Source organism: Primulina eburnea, chromosome 18 (genome assembly GCF_022965805.1).
Source record: "Primulina eburnea isolate SZY01 chromosome 18, ASM2296580v1, whole genome shotgun sequence".
Lineage (NCBI taxonomy): Eukaryota > Viridiplantae > Streptophyta > Magnoliopsida > Lamiales > Gesneriaceae > Primulina > Primulina eburnea.
This window is the reverse complement of record NC_133118.1, coordinates 448861-468220: the sequence shown is the minus strand read 5'-3', so window position 1 is coordinate 468220 and position 19360 is coordinate 448861. Positions and strand designations below refer to the sequence as shown.

Here is a 19360-nt window from a genome sequence, read left to right as displayed (position 1 = left end):
CCAGCTCTATTTTGTAAACCTGCAAAAGACCAAACAAAATCACAAGAGCACACTAGAGTTGAATTTTGAAGGTTTCTTGGTTCATCGTCGAGATGTACCAAGATAGTCTGGTATTCACCTTGCCACTTCAACTTATGTAACAGCCCCGCAAACCTTTCATTTGTGCTTATGAGCATGCACATTATTTTTTTTGCGGCTGTGATGAAGACTTCTCTAACTCTCGCTGATCGAACTTCAAAGCGATGATTTTATGCTTAAAATCCAGCACTCCCTTATGTTCTTCGTCTGATTAACAAAAATAATAAAATTAACAATATTTTTATGCTTCCAACGAGTTTCAAATGATGCAGGTCACATGATTATATAGCAAATCTTCGACTAATGCTGTAAAAAATCACATGTTTTTATGCTTCCAACGAGTTTCAAATGCTGCAAGTCACTTTACATATCTCAAAACTTAAATCTACCCAATAGGTTTTCTGCATCAAAATCACAACTACAGGAACATTATTTTCCAATCAAGAAATGACCTTAGACAATGTTTTATGTGTTTCAACCTTTCATTTAAACCCTTTCGTTCTTACTAATACTATCGGGCTTCCTAATCCATCATGAGTTATTATTATTACATCAAGCCCACTATTTTATTAGAGGCCCAATTGTTGTCATTCCGATTCTGATTCAGAATCTGAGCCGATCAAAAGCAGGATATCAATAATAATAATATATTATTATTGCAGAGCAAAATAATTTTTTTAAAAAAAAAATTATCAATAATAAAATTTGATATATTATGGATTTGAGGTAGAAAAAATTGATATAATAAAAAATATGAATCAGAAAATGTGAATGATTTTTATGTTTTGATAGATTTTGTTCACGCCTGATTCCTTTTTATCTTTCTTTTTTAATTTATCGGAAAATAATTGGTCGTAGATTTGAAACTTGCGTGTTGTTTATCCAACATTTAACGCAAATATGTGAGTACTTACACATGTACAGTAAATGCAACAAGTGAAAAACCAAGACCTGATGGACTTAAATATAAGTAATTGAAAATAAAGTTTGGTTTTAATCGCAAATTCCGTGTGCTCATCGGGAAATAACCATTACACAAACAAATGATGAAGACGCAGAGCGGCAGAGGAATGTAATTTTTATAATCATTACACAAACAAAATCAAAGCATAAGACTACGTACATTCAATATATATATATATATATATATATATATATAAACACACATACTTACCTTCACGCAACCAAGTCATCCGGATGTCAACTTTGCCGATTTCATTTTGGATTGTGACGGGTATGTTAGCTTTTATCCCGTAAGCAGAAATCAAAATAGGACCAACAATTTGAAAGTTAACAGCAAGAGCATTACGTATTTCGCGTACGATCAATGATAGCTGCTATCGTGTCGATGGTGGACATGTCACCATATCCCAAAACACATAAACTGTTGACATATTAAATAACAAGAGTTGAAGAAAAATAATTTAATGGGTGGAGTTTGAAGTGGGATGCAAATTTACGATCGTAAATAGGGAGGGATGAAGGAGAAGCAGAGGACAACTAAGGACATAATCAATGCTGGTGTGGCGGTTGTTATATAAGAATGAAAAAAAAAAACGGTTGGATTATTAAATAGCGACGGTTTATGAGGACATAATCAATGCTGGTGTGGCGGTTGTTATATAAGAATGAAAAAAAAAACGGTTGGATTATTAAATAGCGACGGTTTATGATAAACCGTCGCTATTCTAGGTCGGCGACGGGTGTAAAAACCGTCGCTATTCTAGATATAGGGACCTACGTACCTATATACGTAAATAAATTGGGGCAGCTTTATTTCTACAGAGGGGTAAAGAGTATCAGTTTGTGTTTGCACAATTTTGGTAATCTATTCATATACCTTGGTTTTCGGTTAATATGTATATTTCAATTGTATATGATTTTATTATTTATTTCATTAAAAAAACCAGATAAGTTAATAATAGAAGTAATTAATTCGTAAATAATTCTCCCGAACAATACATGAATTTTTTATTTCTAAAAGAAACTATCAATTGTCTTGTCAATATTAAGAAGAATAAGCAAGAAACATATTGTCAACAAAAATTCCTTTAGAAATTCTAAATACAAATTTTGATAATTTAAAGCAAATTATATTTTGTTTCCTATGAATTATGTTTAAAAATATTATATTTTTATTTTTGTGAAACTCTATAAAAATTCAAAATTAAATTTATTGGTATGTAGTCTGTACCGCGTGGAGAATCAATGGTCTTCCCTGCAAAAGCCTGTTGCGTCTTTACTTTGAATATGACAACAGCTGGATTGGACCAAGCAGAGGGACAATTATTAGCTGAATCGGACATTTTTTTTATTAATTAGCTTTCAATTCCAAACATTTATTTATTTAACAACAAAAATAAGTTTTTAAAATATATTTCCTTTTTCTTAATTTCCCCCTATTTTGAAATGGGATATTTATTTATCAATTATTATTATAATTAAATATTTATATTTTATTATAATGAGGGAATTTAACTAAAACTATAAAGCATCTCCAACTAAAAAAGATTGCAACTGTAATGAATATTTTTTAGGAAGTATCCTATTTAAAATTAAAATTTTACAAAATATTTAAGTTATAGTTTAAGAAAAATAAATATTTTTTTAAATAGTTTTTATTTATATTTAATTGAATAATTATTATATTTTTAATATTTTAAAAATTAATTTTTTCTCTTATTTTAAAGACAAAAACTTGTATGAGACGGTCTCACGGATCGTATTTTGTGAGACGGATCTTTATTTGGGTCACCCATGAAAATGTATTACTTTTTATGCTAAAAGTATTACTTTTTATTGTGAATATGGGTAGGGTTGACCCGTCTCACAGATTATGATCCGTGAGACGGTCTCACATGAGACTCACTCTATTTTAAAACTTTGTTTGTTGTTATTTTAGGAACCATGGACTTCTATAGTTTGACGAGGGAAATTTTGGAAAAAAAACAAAAACAAGAAAACTAAAATAATTGGTGTGGCATGTATTTAGAGTACTTAATAAATAGTATGGATAATGATAATGATAATAATAATAATAATAATAACTAATGCAGGAAAGAATGTGTTGCATGTATTTAGAATATTTATAATTATTTTTTCAATATAGTAAATATATTTAAATATTTCTGTTTTTATATAAGTTGATTGAATTTTTTGAAAATTTTGAATATCTTGATAAATTTTTTTCATATTATCAATATTTTATTTCTACCGTGTTAGGTATCACGAACTCGTTTTTTTATTTATGAAAATAAGATTTCACTCTAAATCAGCTAGGGGTGGGCATAGTTTGGTTAAAACCGAATAACACATCGGATCGAAAACTTCGGTTTAAATGGTTCGATTTTTCGGCCGGTTACGGTTTCAAAATTAAAAAAATTCGTTTTTTCGGTTTGATTTATGGTTTTGATCCCCAGAAAATGAAATAACTGAACCGGCCATATTATATTTAATTATAGGGCTTCAATGAAATATTGTAAGTTAACTAGTTAAGTTTCTGCATTTTCACTTATTGTTACAAGATTACGAGTTATCCTAACTAGTTTTAATGAATTTATTGTTTTTTCCCAAAAAATAGGATTTTTCTTATATGATTGGAAATATCTTTGTTAGTTTCAATAAGTTTACATATGTTTAAGTTATGCTTCAAGATTGTGATTCATAATCACTATTGTGATGAATTTAATGTCATTTTTGTTTTTAGTTTTGCAAAACAAGATTTTGGAGTTTGACAATTGGAAGTTCAAATTGTTATTGAAGCTCATATTGTTAAATGTATTGAGATTTAACACACAAAATCTACGTGCATTTTGGAGTTTGAGAATTGGAATTAATTGATTTTGTATCATTTTATTGAAGAGTTACTGATTGAAGCTTATATTATTAAATCATAAATGTATTGTCATCATATATGTTCTACTCATCTATTGTCGTTGGTTCTTTTATATGTGTTGCATCCATCAAGCATAAAGTGACGTATAATTTTATTTCTTAACAAAATATTATAAAACTATATATAACCGACTATATAAACCAAACTTTATTAGGAAAAAAATCGGACCAAACCGTAATAAAATGGTTTGGTTTTGAACCAGATATATTCAAAACCGAAAAACCAAACTGTTATATATAAAAAAACCGGACCGAACCGACCGATGCCAACCTCTAAAATCAGCTAGCACAACTCTTGCTATAGGTAACTGTTAAATGAATATTAATTTTGTTTTAAAATAAATAAATATAAAATATCTTAATATTGATTTTTACTAAGAAATCCTTCTAACCCGATTTCATCTACGAGATGACTCACAAAGGATTCTAAATGCATGAGAAATTAGAATATTTGACTAGAAATTTCTTAAATTTATTGATTTTACATTGAAATTATAAATCTCAAAATATAATTAAATTCATATTAATTAATTTAAACTTTAAGATTGAAACAAATATAAAATGGCGTGTATGAAAGAATCAGAATCAAAATCAAAATGCAACGATACTCGGTAACAGAATTCTTCCACTAAACCAACCACGATAGTTGAAAAGAATCAAATTGTTGTTTCTAAAACCTCATTACCAATATTTATCAACTCACGGCATAATAAGAACTTGTGTTAAAACACCATAGATTCTTTCTCTGACTTTTGGTGCTCTTCATCTCGTGCATCGGGCAAGTGTCTTAAACTACACATGCTAATAAATAATCCTAAAGTAAAACAATGCTGCTATCATCATCACACAAGAAAAAAGAATGCAGGAAAATGATTATAGTAGCTTGAATAATTACTCGCAGCTTACTGAAGAGAGTATCCATTTTTTCTCTTGTATAAAATACAACCGGTGACAAATTCCCAATGGAATAATGAACGTCATAATATGTCATTTGACAATACACAACCAAAAATTCAGCCACCACGAAGACATCATCAATCCTCATATTTATCTACACAGGTGTGTGCATGTACTGGATCTATAGATACAATAGAGCATGATTTGAGCTCGATAAGGACTCAATAAAATGTTTCACAATACACGCAACAGTTCGGCAACAAGCAAGAATCAATCAGCAAAATTATCTCGATTCTATGAGCGTTGTCCAGAAGATGGAGGAGTAGGTGGCATTCTAACGGGTGTGCGACGACTGCTGGAATTCGGCTCTGAGCTTAAATTACCATTTTGAACTGGATCACTTTTCCGGCGACTGTGACCATTAGACTTAGAATCCCAGTAGGAATCTGATGGACCATTGGCAGCAGCATCAAATGCAGATCTCCAGTCATCACCTGATGTACCAGAAGCAGTTGGACTACTCGCTGCAAATTTTGGACAGGAGCACAATTTACATCACAGAGAAATGTACGCATGAACAAAATGTAAACAATGATAATGATGATATCACATTAATCATAATAACAAAGAAGCTATCATTATGATCCCAACTGCATTGAAATGATCAAATAGGAACGGAGATCAAGTATACATGATAATAGGTGTGAAAATAACATTCCTCCATGTGTCTATTGTTACCCTTTTCCAGTCACTTTTTGTGTTTTACCCTCTCGCCTCTATAATGATTAACATTTCATTATTCCAATCATGCTGATTGGATTCTCTTCCAAAGAGTATTCTCCACAAGACAGTAGTGTTTCATCCATAAAAAATATTTTTATCACTTTATGTCAGATTTCATCTACAGAAACAGTTCCACCATGAGAGTGCGTCTTTCATTCAGTTAACTATCATATCAGGCGAACAAAAGAGATATGAGTTGAAACTTGAGAAGTCATTTGATATGGTGTTTTAACAAAAGAGATACGAGATAAAGACAGTCATTACCTGCACCCCCGCCATTTGATATGTTGGAAGCTGCAGCTGCTTGATTGTCGTGAATACTCAATTGCCTAGTAAGCTTGGAAAGTAGAGATGATTGCTTTTGATAGCGTTCTCTTCTGTGCTTCACATTCTGGTCCTCCTGGAGCAGTTCTTCTATTCTTGCTGCACTTTGGGCACTATAATCCCATATATATCGTTACTTGATAAGAGAATAAGAATGAAAAATATAATATTAAAATACTATGTTGAATCCACGTACATAGATTTGAATCATTTGATCAATAAAACAAGATTGACAAAATACATTTTCCAAGAAAACTTCACATTTGTTCAATAACACGAAAACAAATAAATATATAGATGCAAAACATGAAACTTACCTGACAGAAATGTACAATTTATTAAGCATGTCTTCTTTTGCCTTCTCTACTTGGCATAGAACAACCGCCTGAAATCAAACGATACATACATGAAAACGGGGCCTAAGATAAAACATGTTGCAGTAAAATCTGACCTTAGGGACGTTGGCAGCCAGACTGTTAAGAACAGCTTCAACATAACCACGCACTTCTTGAGCCATCCATCGAAGTTCTTCCTCCGGATCTACAGGTCTTCTGGCCACTGTATCCTACATGGGGCAACCAAAAGAAAACATGTTTATAGAACTCTCCATTGATATAGAAAAATACATCCTAATGGATAAAGCAGGCAAAAATTAGACCGTGCAGCAATCATCATTGATTGAAATTGGTTGGGACCATAGATGCACCAAGAAGGCAAGAAGACCGAGACAGGTCATGAATCACTTACAAGTGAACCATCAGAAAGACTTTGCCGCATTGAAGGGGCAGATTCACCCTTAACTTCACCTCCCTTAGAGCTAACAACATTTCTGAGTTTATTCAACCACTCGATTTTATCTGCCATGCTCTCAGCCTTTAAAACAACAGCACTATGGGCTACAAACATCAAAGAATTACTAGCTAATTTGGTAGTAAATATAACAAAAATATACATGATGGAAAAAAAGGTAAAATAACATACCTTTTAGAACTGTCTTGTATTGAACCCTGTTTGTTATTTTGAATAAAAGACTGGGTGTTTTCCCAGTATCAGGACCATTTGCCTTTTTATCTTTTGAACTCTTTGAAGGAGATTCCTCTTCCTCTGAGACTTCATCTAAGTTACATTCCTGATAGTTTCAGCAAAAGAATACACAAAGGAGAAATTTCAAACGCCAATCTTCCAAGCATATCAAGTCATATCGAAAACTTTAACAGCTAAACATTATACAATACAAAAAAATCATGGCATTCAAGATACAACAAATGTCCTAAATTTTATACAAGTAACGTATATGTTGAACTATTGGTACATCAAAAGATAAAACAACAAAAATACGACAGATATTTCTGTTTTTGCAATATGCCATAAATATTCTCTTATTGCTAAAAGCATTGAGAAGACACAAAAATAAGAGCATTGCCATCTTCAAATGTCCATGCCACCATTTTCTCTAGATGGTACAAAGTGACAAGAAACATTAAACAAAACGGAAAGCTGAGAGGATTCTCATCAAACAGGAATATCCGTAAGGTTGGTAGTTTTTTTTCTCAAAAATAAAAACCAAAAAGGGTAGCGAACAGTCATCAGATGCAGGGCACACCTCCAACGTAATGACGCCTCGGAAGTGACGCTCTTCTTGTTTCTTCGTGTATCCAAGCTGCAACAAAATGCAGACAATTCAACCAAATGAGATAATCAGTAATAAAAAGGGAATAAACCAGAACCGGTGACAAACCAAAGTGTCCAACTTTCTTTTACAACAAAAAGGTATGACACTACAATGTAATGTTTGAAGGCAATCAAAATAATCCAAATACATTTTCAGATTTTCTTCACGCCAAACCCAAACAGCGGAAAGAAAGTGCAGGGTATCAGTACCATGGCAATTTAATAAGTAAACTTTGAGCAACTCACTTTTCCTGTTTTTTCATTCAAAACAAACCATCTCCTGCTCCAACCATTGGTTTTGGCACTCTTCTTCAATAAAAAACCTGTAGAAGCGACCAGAAGTCAACCACAATTTTTTCCCAAAAAATGAACTACCAAAACTAAATTGTCACTCAACCAGCTTGCAGCAAAACAATGTAACTGTCAACCATGGAGTGAAAGATTAAAAAAATTACAGAACAAGACTAGGAAGAAAATTAACTCAAAATAGAAATAGTGTTCTTGACTTCCAACCATCTGCAACTTAAACAAAAACTAGCTTATCCATGGCGTTAATGGGATCAATTGTGGCTTCAGTGATTTATGACCTGTTTCTCAGGTTGGAATTTTGCAGAAAATGCAAATGGCAGGCTTCTGCCAACCTCAATTCATCAAACTGATTCTTACTCGATTTTACCATCAGTTCTCGCAGAATTTATCTTTCAAAAAATGTTCAAATTCAACACAAATACTCCGGCTCAATTTGCAGCATTGGGCTGAAACTTTATAAAATGACAAACAAGAACGGTTCAGAACTACAATCATGCAGAACATACAACTAGTTGAACATAAACACAGAACCACCTATAGATTGAGTAGATAAGGAAAGACAAAATACAACTTCTTTCATATTATACAAAATAAACTTCAAATAAAGGTCAATAAAAACAAAGAGGTAACTGTTAACATGAACCTGCTGTTATTTCTCCTTCAGGCCCTGCTGTCTTCAAGGCAGACGCTTGTTGTGTATCTTTATCTTTGTCTTGCTGATTGGGCTTATCTTTCATAGATTTTAAGTTCCCCCCACTTTGTTGACTTACAGTTTGTGGACTAGTAGCCTGAGTCAAGCACTCAAGACACTCAGAGGAGCACACTAATAACAAATTCTAAGATAATAAAAAGTAAACTTCTTCAGTGGAACTGTGAACACATGGCAGTTGGCATGACGTTACAAATTACAATGAAAATACGATGAAAAAGACCAATCTCAGGCATTTGTGAAATTTCATGCTTGAAATAATAAATAAACAAAATATACAATGTACCCTATTCAATATGGACGATTCAGCCTCAGATGCTTTTTTTGATGACCGGCCTTTAAGCTCCTCCTCCCGTCTCTGTCGATCCATTCTGTGAAAAAAATATGTTAGATGTTTCGCATTTGTCGGACCAAATTCTTGGGAGTTATATATATGGATTTGGACAATTATATCCTTTTGAGCTAATTTTTGAGGTGAACTTAAGTTCAAGTCCATGATCTTAATATAGTATCAGAGCCCAGACCCGCCAATTAATGTCTTGTAAACTTCACGCTCTAGTTGTTCGTTCCGGGGTGTAAGGGTGTGTTAGATGTCTCGCATCGGCTGCATTAAGTTCTTGGAAGTTGTATATAAGGACTTGGAAAATCATCTCCCCTTAACTATCTTTTTGGGTGGAGTTACGCTCAAACTGATGATCTTAACAGCAGTCCAATACATAAAGGTAGGTATGTGCTCTGATATCATGTTAAGATCATGGATTTGAACCTAGCATCATCCCAAAAACTAGCTCAAGGGGAAAGGATTGTCCGAATCCATATATACAACTCTCAAGAACTTAATCTTGTCGATGTGGTCAAACACAACCTTCTCGCACTCAGGAATAAAACAATCAGAACGTGAAGTTTACAAAACATTAAGGGTGACCCATAAGGATAGTCTAACACATAAAAGTGAGCTTGGGCTCTGATACCATGTTAAGCTCATGGACTTGGGTCTGACTAAATTTGAACATCCCATTCGCGTATTATATACCCCCACATGCTAACCCCATGGCTAGGCTCGTATTTATGACCAAGCATGATATTCTCCGTATAATTGAATCTGCCACCCCATGGTTAGGCTCATTTTGAAGTTAATGATAAAGTTGTTACCTATATTATAAGATTTACTGTTCCAGAATTAGTTCTAAGCTTAGAAATTAAGGTCCAAAGGTTGCATCCGGCAGGATAGGTCGAAAAAGTTCTGCCCCATTGGTAGTTGTGGGTGTGGTCATTGAAGCCAGCGAGGAATGGGGGATGCAAATTGACAAAATCGTAAATAGGGGTGAAGAAGCAGCAGATGCAGAGATAAATAAATTGGGGCTGTTGTTATGTATGAACAAAGCTAAGGACCTAATCCATGCTGATGTTAAATACGTAATCACACTAGATATAGGGAACCTGGAGTGGTGGGATCTACCTAGCAGCTTTATTTTCTTGGAAATGTGTTTTGAGATTCTTGATTTTGACTCAAAGAATCTAATCATACTGAACATTTCTACCAGGTTTAAAGAGTATCAGTTTGATTTTCTGAATTTTGGTAATCTATTCAGAGACCTAGGTTTTCGGTTAATTGTTTTTTATGTGGGCTGGATGGATCCACACATCAGAAAACATGCTAGTATTCTCTTTATGATAACAGAGTATATGGGTGTTAGGCGAAACTGTATCTCAAAATTTTTAATTGAGGGAATACAAACAGTGTCAAAGGAGAAGATGGGAATCAAGATACATCCAACCGGTTATGTGGCGAGTTTATAGTTGAGTTAAGATTAGTAAATTGATATGTCGCTTACTATCCTGTTTCACCCCGACCATCCAGTCGATCAAAGATAAATTCAAGGTTCCAGCTGGGGTTTGTCCGATTTTTGGAGGTCTACGAGCTGGGTCAATAACCCTCGCATTCTGAACATTGTACTGGGGTATGATGACAAATATTGATGAGACTTTACATACTGGAAAGTGGAAAGACAGCATTATCACCAGGAATCCAACTTCCAGCTCAATTATTGACAACCGAAGTGGTCAATACTTTTGTTAAAAGGTTTGGCCAGGTCGGTGGCTTAAAAGTTCCCAGTTTAAGGATTAGAGCTGCTATGGACGTTGATATCGTAGACAATGAAAGTTCAAGTTTCAGTCTTGAGGACAAGACTTATTTTCAAGAAGACGGTATTGTTATGGTCCCACTTTTGTCGGACCGAGAAAGCCCAGGAAGGAGGTCCAAAGTCAGGCCCAAAATGAGAGAGGCCCAGGCCTTATAGTGGGCCAAGACCAAATAGGCCAGAGGAAGCCCAAGCCTCCTATATCTCGAAATAACCGGAAGAATCTAGATTGGGAGAGAGGGATTAAATAGAGGAGTTTGTTAGGAGATATTCATTCACGTTTTTACAGTTTAGTGAGTTACTAGCTTGAGCTAAGGTATTTTGTAAAGGATTTAATCCTTTGGCTGAGTGTTTCACTCGAATTATTGTTATACTTTTTACTTTGAATCGATTGAAAATTTAGTTCCTAACAGTAATGATATCCCTAAATCAGCTAACAAAAGTGGGAAGCTTTTAGGCCAACATTGACACATCAAACAAAAAACTGGGGTCAAAAGAGCTCACAAAGATACAATGTGTTTGACAAGCGACATAAGAAAGTTTCAACGTCTAAAAATTACTAAAGGGGTAGGGAAGGGGAATTTCCAATGCATGACTAGCCATTGAACGCACCGCCTCTGCACCAAACGTATAAAATGCTGTGGAGGAACAAATGCCCGTTCCATGTCAACAAGAGCAACAACCATATTTCTTGCTTCATTCTTGAATCCTTCCAAAGCGGTTATGGCAATTGTTACAACCTATGTTAACAACAGTTTATATTCCATCAAGAACTAACAAAATATATCTGAATTTTGTGATGCATTTTAAAATCACAAGTCATGTTTACCTCTCGCTTAAATGGAGGATATCGTCCAAGGCCTGAAGTCGCATTTGCAGCAGCTGAGACAATATCGACGAGTACCCGGTGCACCTATTCAAAGATTTTTACTAGCATTAGAACAAAACAATGCACAACTGGAAGAAGCACGATTTCTTACTGCATGAAAAGGAATGAAAATTGCTCTAGATCAGAAAGATGGACCAAAGAAAAATGAAGGTAAGGGACCACATTATAGGAGTCATTGCTTGTAACAAACCTGAAAATTTAGTCGTTGGGATTCATCGATCTCACTTGCAGATCAAATTGAAGTTAAATTACTTGACTAGATCATTGCAATAGTAAGAATCGGGAAAATATAAATAGGAGGGTATTTCATGTTAAGATAACTGATTAGGAAAAAAATCAAATACATGTAGCAGAAACTATCCAAGGGAAACATTTAATTAAACAACATAACCTGAGAAAGGAAACAAAAGACAACACTAGTTCACCTCATCAACACAAAGACGTGAAGGTTCTTTTGCAAGCTCCAGAACACCCTTGATTAAAGACCTCAACCCTTTCTCAGGAGATATAAGATACGGTTGATAACCATCTGCTTCAAGAACAATCTGGAACCAATTAAAAAAAATCATCCCAGTAAGCATGCAAAATAGGGATTATGGCTCAAATTAGATACCTAGAGATCATGCAGCAAAGTAAGACAACACATACCCTCTTCACATTATTTATGTCGAAATGTCTATCTAGTGGAAGCTGCTTGATCCTATTGGGGAAATTTCCTTCAAAGCTAGCAACAACTTTCCACCCACCACCCTGGAAGAAAAGTGATGTTATTTATAATCTTAGCAAAGTAAAAACATACTTATGCTGCTCACATCATCTTCCATAAATATACAGTTGCATGATAATATAAAAAACAATGTCCAAAAGATTGTTTCAATGAAGGGTATGATGATATAAGTGAAATGTGGATGCAAGCATCAGACATAAATAAATGGAAGTGCACAATTAAACAAGCACTATATCATGGAGAACGAGAAAAGCATAAAAGATCCGAATTCTATTTGTTTCCTCAGAATGCAACAACAAGGGGAAAAAAGGGCCACAATCTCTTCAATATGTCGCAAAATCCTAGTTTAAATTACCCAATTTGCAGGTAGAAAAAGGAACATCCATTTAATAAGCACTCTACCACCAAAAAAGAAATTCACCAAGTAAATCCAACAAAATCAAACCAGCAGTGCCAATCTTAAAGGAATCATTTCTTTAATGATATTGGAACAGATCAGAATAAATTAAACAAATATGGGCAGACGGCGAAAAACAAAATTTGACAGCCAGTGAATTCCTAGAATGTGCGACAAAGCAATTACTAAATTCTAAACCACATCCATACAAACTATTCAAGATTCTTTATTATTTTAAGATGAGTCAATAATCTCAACGTCCAGCTGTCGAGATAATCTTCTCAAGATACTGGAAATATCACCCCATAATGATTGCAAGTGTCAATATTTTACATCACGACCATTCAACAAGACAAGTGCATCAAATGTTACAACATGTACAATTTCAGAAAACAAAAGTATCAAACACCATAAAATTAGCCAGGTAATTTATGCTAGTTGGGTTGTTCTAGAACAAGGTCACATGAATTCGAGATACAGAGAATTGAATAAAAAAGAGAAGAAACACCAACAATTCCTGATATCACTACCAATTAGATCGAGTATGCTGCCAAATCCAACACTACGTAAAAATGGCACCTTTTACAATAATCACCTTCACATTTGTTTGCATGATAATGATAGAGCTTATTTCCATATCTCACCTCTCCAGTAGAAATGTGTTGAAGAAACTTGTCTTCAAATTCACGGCAAAGCTCCAGTGCTAATGCTTTTGTACCCTCCGAACTCTGAACCATCTGTGCACCGAGTCTGAAAAGCTCATCCTCTACTGTTTGGGACTTACCCTGAAGCCTGAAGGAGTAGCAAATTAAAAATATAATCGACAACTCAAATATAGGTTCTAGATACTGTAAGTAGACTGGGAGAATAAGGATCAGTTTAAAAGTATCCGACATCATTAACAAAATAATTTTTATGCATCTGACAAAACTTACAGCACTGAAAACTCCTCATAAATTTAAGTTTTCTCAAGAATGCTGGGATCTTATAAGAGATATAACAGAGGTAAGATGTGAATTTTGTACTTCTATGGAATCATTAACATCACAAATGAGACCTACATCTCCCTTATACCTAGGAATTTCGGTTCATTTGAAACTAACGACTTCAGGTCAATTAGTCTTATGACCAGTCCATAAAAAATAATCATCCACAGATATTTGTCTCTAACCAAATTTTTACTATGTGGAGATCTTTACCCCCTTATTTGGAAACCTGGCAAGGCATAACCTCCCAGGTTAAAAGTTTTAGTTTGGGTTGTTAACGAGTTTGAATACTCATGGTATACCACGACACACAACTTACTCAAAGATGCTCCCGAGTTGGTGTACTCTAAGGCTATGTTTGGTGTGAGTGATAAGTGAAGGATAAATTGTTAAACTCATGTTTGTCTCATTTTTATGGGCCCAATTAATCATGAAGCCCGTGTAAAAAAAAACCTTACTTGATTGAAAAGACATCCTTTTCTTTTAGAAGGATTCACAATCTACTTCTTAAAATATAACATAAATTACAAATTTACCCACGAAAGAATTTAAAATACATGTCTGTCATGTAATCTATTTTACCTTCATTTTATGATTTTGGGCCAATTATTGGATATTTTTTTAATATAAAAAGATTAATTAATGATGATAATATTTTAATTATGTAATCAATATAATTTAGTATAAATTTGTTGGGAAGCATAATTAGATGGGATTAAATTATCATTTTATGATAACTTTAATACGAAGAAATGATTTGTCAAAGAATTAATTTTTTTCAACATTCTGTATCGGTCAGTTCAGTAATTTTTATAAAAAAAATATGTTTTTGAGCATTAACTTAGTTCAAGAATCTGAATTTTATCAACTAGTTGATATATAAATTGAATTGAAATTTATGAGTTTTGAAGGTTAGAAGCTACGTGATTTGAATTCTATTCTTTGATGGTTTATATTTTTTTATTTGCACACACATTACATAAATAATTACACGATGAAACTAAATAAAATTAAAAAATAGAGAAAAATAATTAGAAATCAATATTAAAAATGATATAAAATACAAAATCATATTAATTTTTATTAAAAAAAAATAAATTGTCACATAAATGCATAATCTATAATTTAAAATTTTATAAAATATTTATTTATTAACAGCTGAACACACGGTTTTGAAAACACTGCTACAAATATCATTTTATATACCAAATTGTCATCAATGTTTGTTTAGAGTATTTTTGTCTCAACAACACAAAATGTAAAATTTATCATACTCATTAAAATTTTATCAAACAAAACATGCTTTATCACAACACATTATATATCTTTACCTAAGAAAAATGGCAATGAGAATCCAGTGATAGCATTTTTCTCTTGCTTAATCACTGTATCTAAATGGTGTAAGATCTTGGAGGAATCTGGTTTTCATTTGATTATGACCAGTAACACTTGTGAAAATCAATGTTTGGGAAGGAAAAATTCAAAAAAAATGAAGTTGGTGATAGCAGCAACTAAAAGGGATCTGGAAACGAGGAGGCACTCCAATTGGGTTGAACTTCAGATACTTTTTGGAGAGATTGATCACAAGGATGTATTATCCTCCTATTTCATACATAATAATTAGGAACAATTTTTTTATTCTTATCAAAATGCCATGTTTCTTCAGACTCAATTCATAATCTAAAAAGGTATTCAAATGACAATTTCCCAAGGATATCAAATATCATCTTCCCCAAGAAATGCAGCATAAATTATGTTTAAAAGGAAAACAAGTATAAAAGTAATACCATGGTTAGAGATTATGGAAAGAAACAATCCCTCCCAAATGGATGAGCACAGTTGAAAATAAAAGTAACTTGAAGAAAGAGTATACCCAGAGAGGAGACTTGGAAGCCTGACTTTCATACGGTTTCGGATCTGCTGAGCAAGAGTTTCTACCAAGGCTAGTCTCCCAAGCTTGCTCTCCGGGGCTCCTGTAAGAATAGATTTCAAACTCTCATTCTCAGCTTGCCACGCAGTTTCCAAAGAGCTGTCAGCTCCGACGCTTCCCGATTGAGCTGATGCTATGGAGACAGATTGTCCAATTAAAGCAACCCAAGGGATGTCAGCTGTACTTCGTGGCCCCTGATTTAGTAAAAGAGCTTTTACAGCAGCAAGAATTTTTGTTTCTGAAGCAACCTGATCTATCTTACTAATAACACCAACAGTTCTTGTACCTAATAAACAATAAGAAGTTAGACAAATTTACATAGAGAATTTTAACAAATACGCTACGACATCAGAATCTCTTTAGAAATTCACACTTGACAAATGAATGTAACCTACATTCTCCATCAAGCTCCTTCGCCATTCTAATGGCTTTTGCCGATGCAACTTCTGGAGCTTGGGAAGCAGGAATGACAACCACCAATATTGCATCATTGTGTTCAGCATATCGACCCTGTGACCAAAACAATCCATCAGACCATTGAATTAAATTACAACCAAGTGTCAGGTTATGAATTCTTATTCTGATTCAGGCAATATGCAAAAAGCAGAACATGAGTATAAAACCAAGATTCAATATGAAGTACAATTACATATGCATTTTCAAGCATTAAAATCTCCTTAGAAACTCTCACCAATGCATCATCAAGACTTCCTTTATCCACCCCAGGCAAATCAATCAGTTTTAATGATGGAGCTGCAAAACAATGTGACAAAGAACAAGATGGTAATGAACATATAAAGCAATTTAGTGAACATTTTTGTCAGAAAAACAAACGTTTGAATGCTTTGAGAAAAGGTGAAGATGAAAATAAGTAACTTGTCTCGGAAGCTTAATGTGGTGGGCAGAATGGGCATGTTTAGCCAATTCACTGCCAGCAACAGTTAAAATAAAAAGTAAATTGTACAACTGGATAATCAGATGCAGGAAACAGCATAAAAAGCCACCTACAGTTCTGTAAAAAATTTTAAGCAAAGAAATTATTAGTTCAAATGCACCTGTGCTAGTTCGGAGCTTCAAGTATATCTCATCAGGACTCTTGCCTGAAATTTTGCTCAACCTGTCCTGTAATGAACGCCGAAGACCACCTATGATGGAACAAAGAAAGAAGAAGAAACACATAAGAGCTAATTGATGCTTATGCAAATATGATATATGCTAAAGTTCAGTTAGAGGGCCTACTAGCAGAAACTTGTTGAGAGTTGTTGTCAATATGCAACATAATGGATTTGCTGTTTAGAGAGTTATCCCTTATTAAATCAACACATATCGGAGCACGTGTGGCACCACCTTCGCCAGTTGGCTGAAAAATTGAAGGTTAAACACATGAAATATGGTTCACACAGAAATAATTGAGGGTGCATACCGTATGATAAAAAAAATCAAGGATCAACAAACTAGAAATACTTACCAGTGCAGGATGCCCGATTAGACTATTCAATACAGCAGACTTACCTGCACCCTGAAGTAATTGTTCAACATCGAACTATATTATTAATTTACAATATTATGATACAGATAAAAAAATAGTTCTATTAAGTAATTCCTGTGCATATAATTTTACGAAAGATGCTCACTCAGATGCAGATTCTAAAAATGCATAATTCTGGAGCAACACCAGCACAGATCCGATATCTGTTATCGATTGTCAAAATATTCAAACAGGATGGCACAGAAAATGATTTAAATACAGGTATGCCATTAATAGAATATCATTATTTCCTGATACACTTGGTCAGGTAAGTTCCAGCAAATTTTTATGATCCAGCGAAGTACAAGTCTATCAATCAATGATTCATCACTTCAGAATATCATATCCCGGCAGACAAACTCACAATTCACAACTATTTCCCAATCTCAAGTCCTCAGGAACTGATACAACAGAAAGACATGTAGCATGGTACTCATACAATAGAAAGACATGAAACATGAATTATTTGGTACATCTCTCTGCCTCTCCATATCCCTATGCCTCTCCGACAATGGTTTCAGCGCCCTTCAATACTGGACCCGAAGATATAATCCACGTTAAATAAGTGAAATCCAAGCTAACAATTGGTACCATGCTTATTAATCCCCAATATTGTTATTTATATCATGCTTAATAATCAAGGAACTGCTCATTTTCCTTAGATAAGAATTAAGAAGTGATTTCCTTGAGAAAAGAGAATTTTTTTTTCTTTTCAATTGCTATTTACTTGACTTTGATAGAATGCACCTAGTTCTAAAAGAGGACAAGTCAAGAAACTCACTGGAAACTAGGCCAATATTTGTCAGCTTTAGAATTTGATAAGGACACCAAAAATAAAGCATACCAACTTAAGAGGTTCAAAATATACAAGCAATGCCAAAAGAGAGTAGGAAAAAATTGGTAAAACAACAGACCAAAGGATTCTAACTTTAAAGGTGTGAACCGGAATATTATGAATCGTGGAAAAGTAGCTTCGATAGAAAAAGAGGCTGATGCTCAGTAAATACTTATCATTTCAAGAGACTATAACACAAATGACAACCACTGTTGGTTTATATGTGCTTCATCCAGTGAACTGATATATAGACAAAATCAGAAAATAAACAAAATATCTATTGATCTATTCTTCTGGGCCAGGCCTCTCACCTCATACCATTGTGACAAACTTCAAATTACATATTCATGGTAAAGGCTAAGCACTGAACCAACAACATACAAAGAACACCGACATGCACAATCACACCTTAATATAGCAAACCAAAACCACATAATCCATAACGAACCCATTCTACCTAACCACAAATTGACTAATAAATAATGGTCCGCCTCATTATTCCTAATTCATAATTAGTGAACCTAAAACTGCATTCGGACGTGGAATAAAATGGTAATCAAGAATCACACGAAATATAACGCCAACTCACATTCCAGATGATTAGAATGAACTTGTAGATCCAAAACTAAGCTAGCTCGTGAATCTAACAGCACCAGTCAATCAAAGACATTGAAAAGAAATAACGATGAATCAAAGGTAGGAATAATGAACTCACAGTGCTTCCGAGAGTAACAACATTGAGAAAAGTGGAGGTGCGTTTAGAGAAAGCAGAAGATGAGTTTTCGTCAATATCTTCGTCGGCAAGCAGGCCCGCGGCCTGGCGCATGGAATCGGAAAGCTTGGACAACTCCTCGATCGCCTCCATCGATTGGATCAACAAGAAATGGAGATCCAATGGTAGAATTGAGGTACGAATGCGTTTGAATATTGTGGATTTAGGGCGGAGGGGGGAGGGGAGGGGGAGGGGCCGGTTATATTCGAAATTTTGAACTTTTTCTTTTCAAAATTAGTAACAAGGAACAGATCCTAGATATGGAAGGGAGCTTTTTTTAAACCATAATGTAGGGGTGATCACGGTGCAGTTTTGCGGTTATTTTAAAAAATTCAAACCGAATTGTCATATACAGTTGGTTAGTATTTTGAAAAATTAATTACGATTTTACATGAAAAAATAGCCTTGCGGTTTCAAGCGGTTGCGGTCGGTTTACGGTTTTTTACATGAAAAATATATTAGAATATATATTCTAATTTATTTGAAAACA

The 19360-nt window shown here is 34.0% G+C and overlaps 1 protein-coding gene across 2 annotated transcripts; it reads right to left on the bottom strand.

The window, feature by feature from the left end:
- Window positions 1–4921: 4921 nt before the first annotated feature.
- Window positions 4922–19113, bottom strand: LOC140819035 (dynamin-2A-like). Of its 2 annotated transcripts, XM_073179041.1 has the most exons (23): window positions 18814–18942; window positions 17370–17427; window positions 17204–17254; window positions 16975–17095; window positions 16791–16880; window positions 16427–16488; window positions 16131–16245; window positions 15679–16021; window positions 13464–13611; window positions 12344–12445; window positions 12121–12240; window positions 11636–11719; window positions 11419–11546; window positions 8952–9036; window positions 8600–8744; window positions 7894–7970; window positions 7580–7636; window positions 6958–7105; window positions 6724–6872; window positions 6428–6541; window positions 6294–6361; window positions 5917–6089; window positions 4922–5393 (listed from the first exon to the last, which is right to left on the bottom strand). In XM_073179041.1, exons 4-23 carry the CDS (start codon window positions 17012–17014, stop codon window positions 5164–5166), a joined length of 2478 nt encoding a protein of 825 aa, XP_073035142.1. In that variant the 5' UTR covers window positions 17015–17095; window positions 17204–17254; window positions 17370–17427; window positions 18814–18942; the 3' UTR covers window positions 4922–5163. The 2 variants fall into 2 exon arrangements, with proteins under 2 accessions (XP_073035142.1, XP_073035141.1); XM_073179040.1 differs by lacking the exon at window positions 17370–17427 and having other exon boundaries at window positions 18814–19113.
- Window positions 19114–19360: the final 247 nt, after the last annotated feature.

Coding starts and splice junctions, on each gene's coding strand:
- LOC140819035 (XM_073179040.1), bottom strand. CDS start 18,963: ATGGAGGCGATCGAGGAGTTGTCCAAGCTTTCCGATTCCATGCGCCAG. Junction 12,446..13,463: donor AACACATTTCTACTGGAGAG/GTGAGATATGGA, acceptor CTTTTCTTCCAG/GGTGGTGGGTGGAAAGTTGT. Junction 11,720..12,120: donor CACGTCTTTGTGTTGATGAG/GTGAACTAGTGT, acceptor ATCTTTGAATAG/GTGCACCGGGTACTCGTCGA.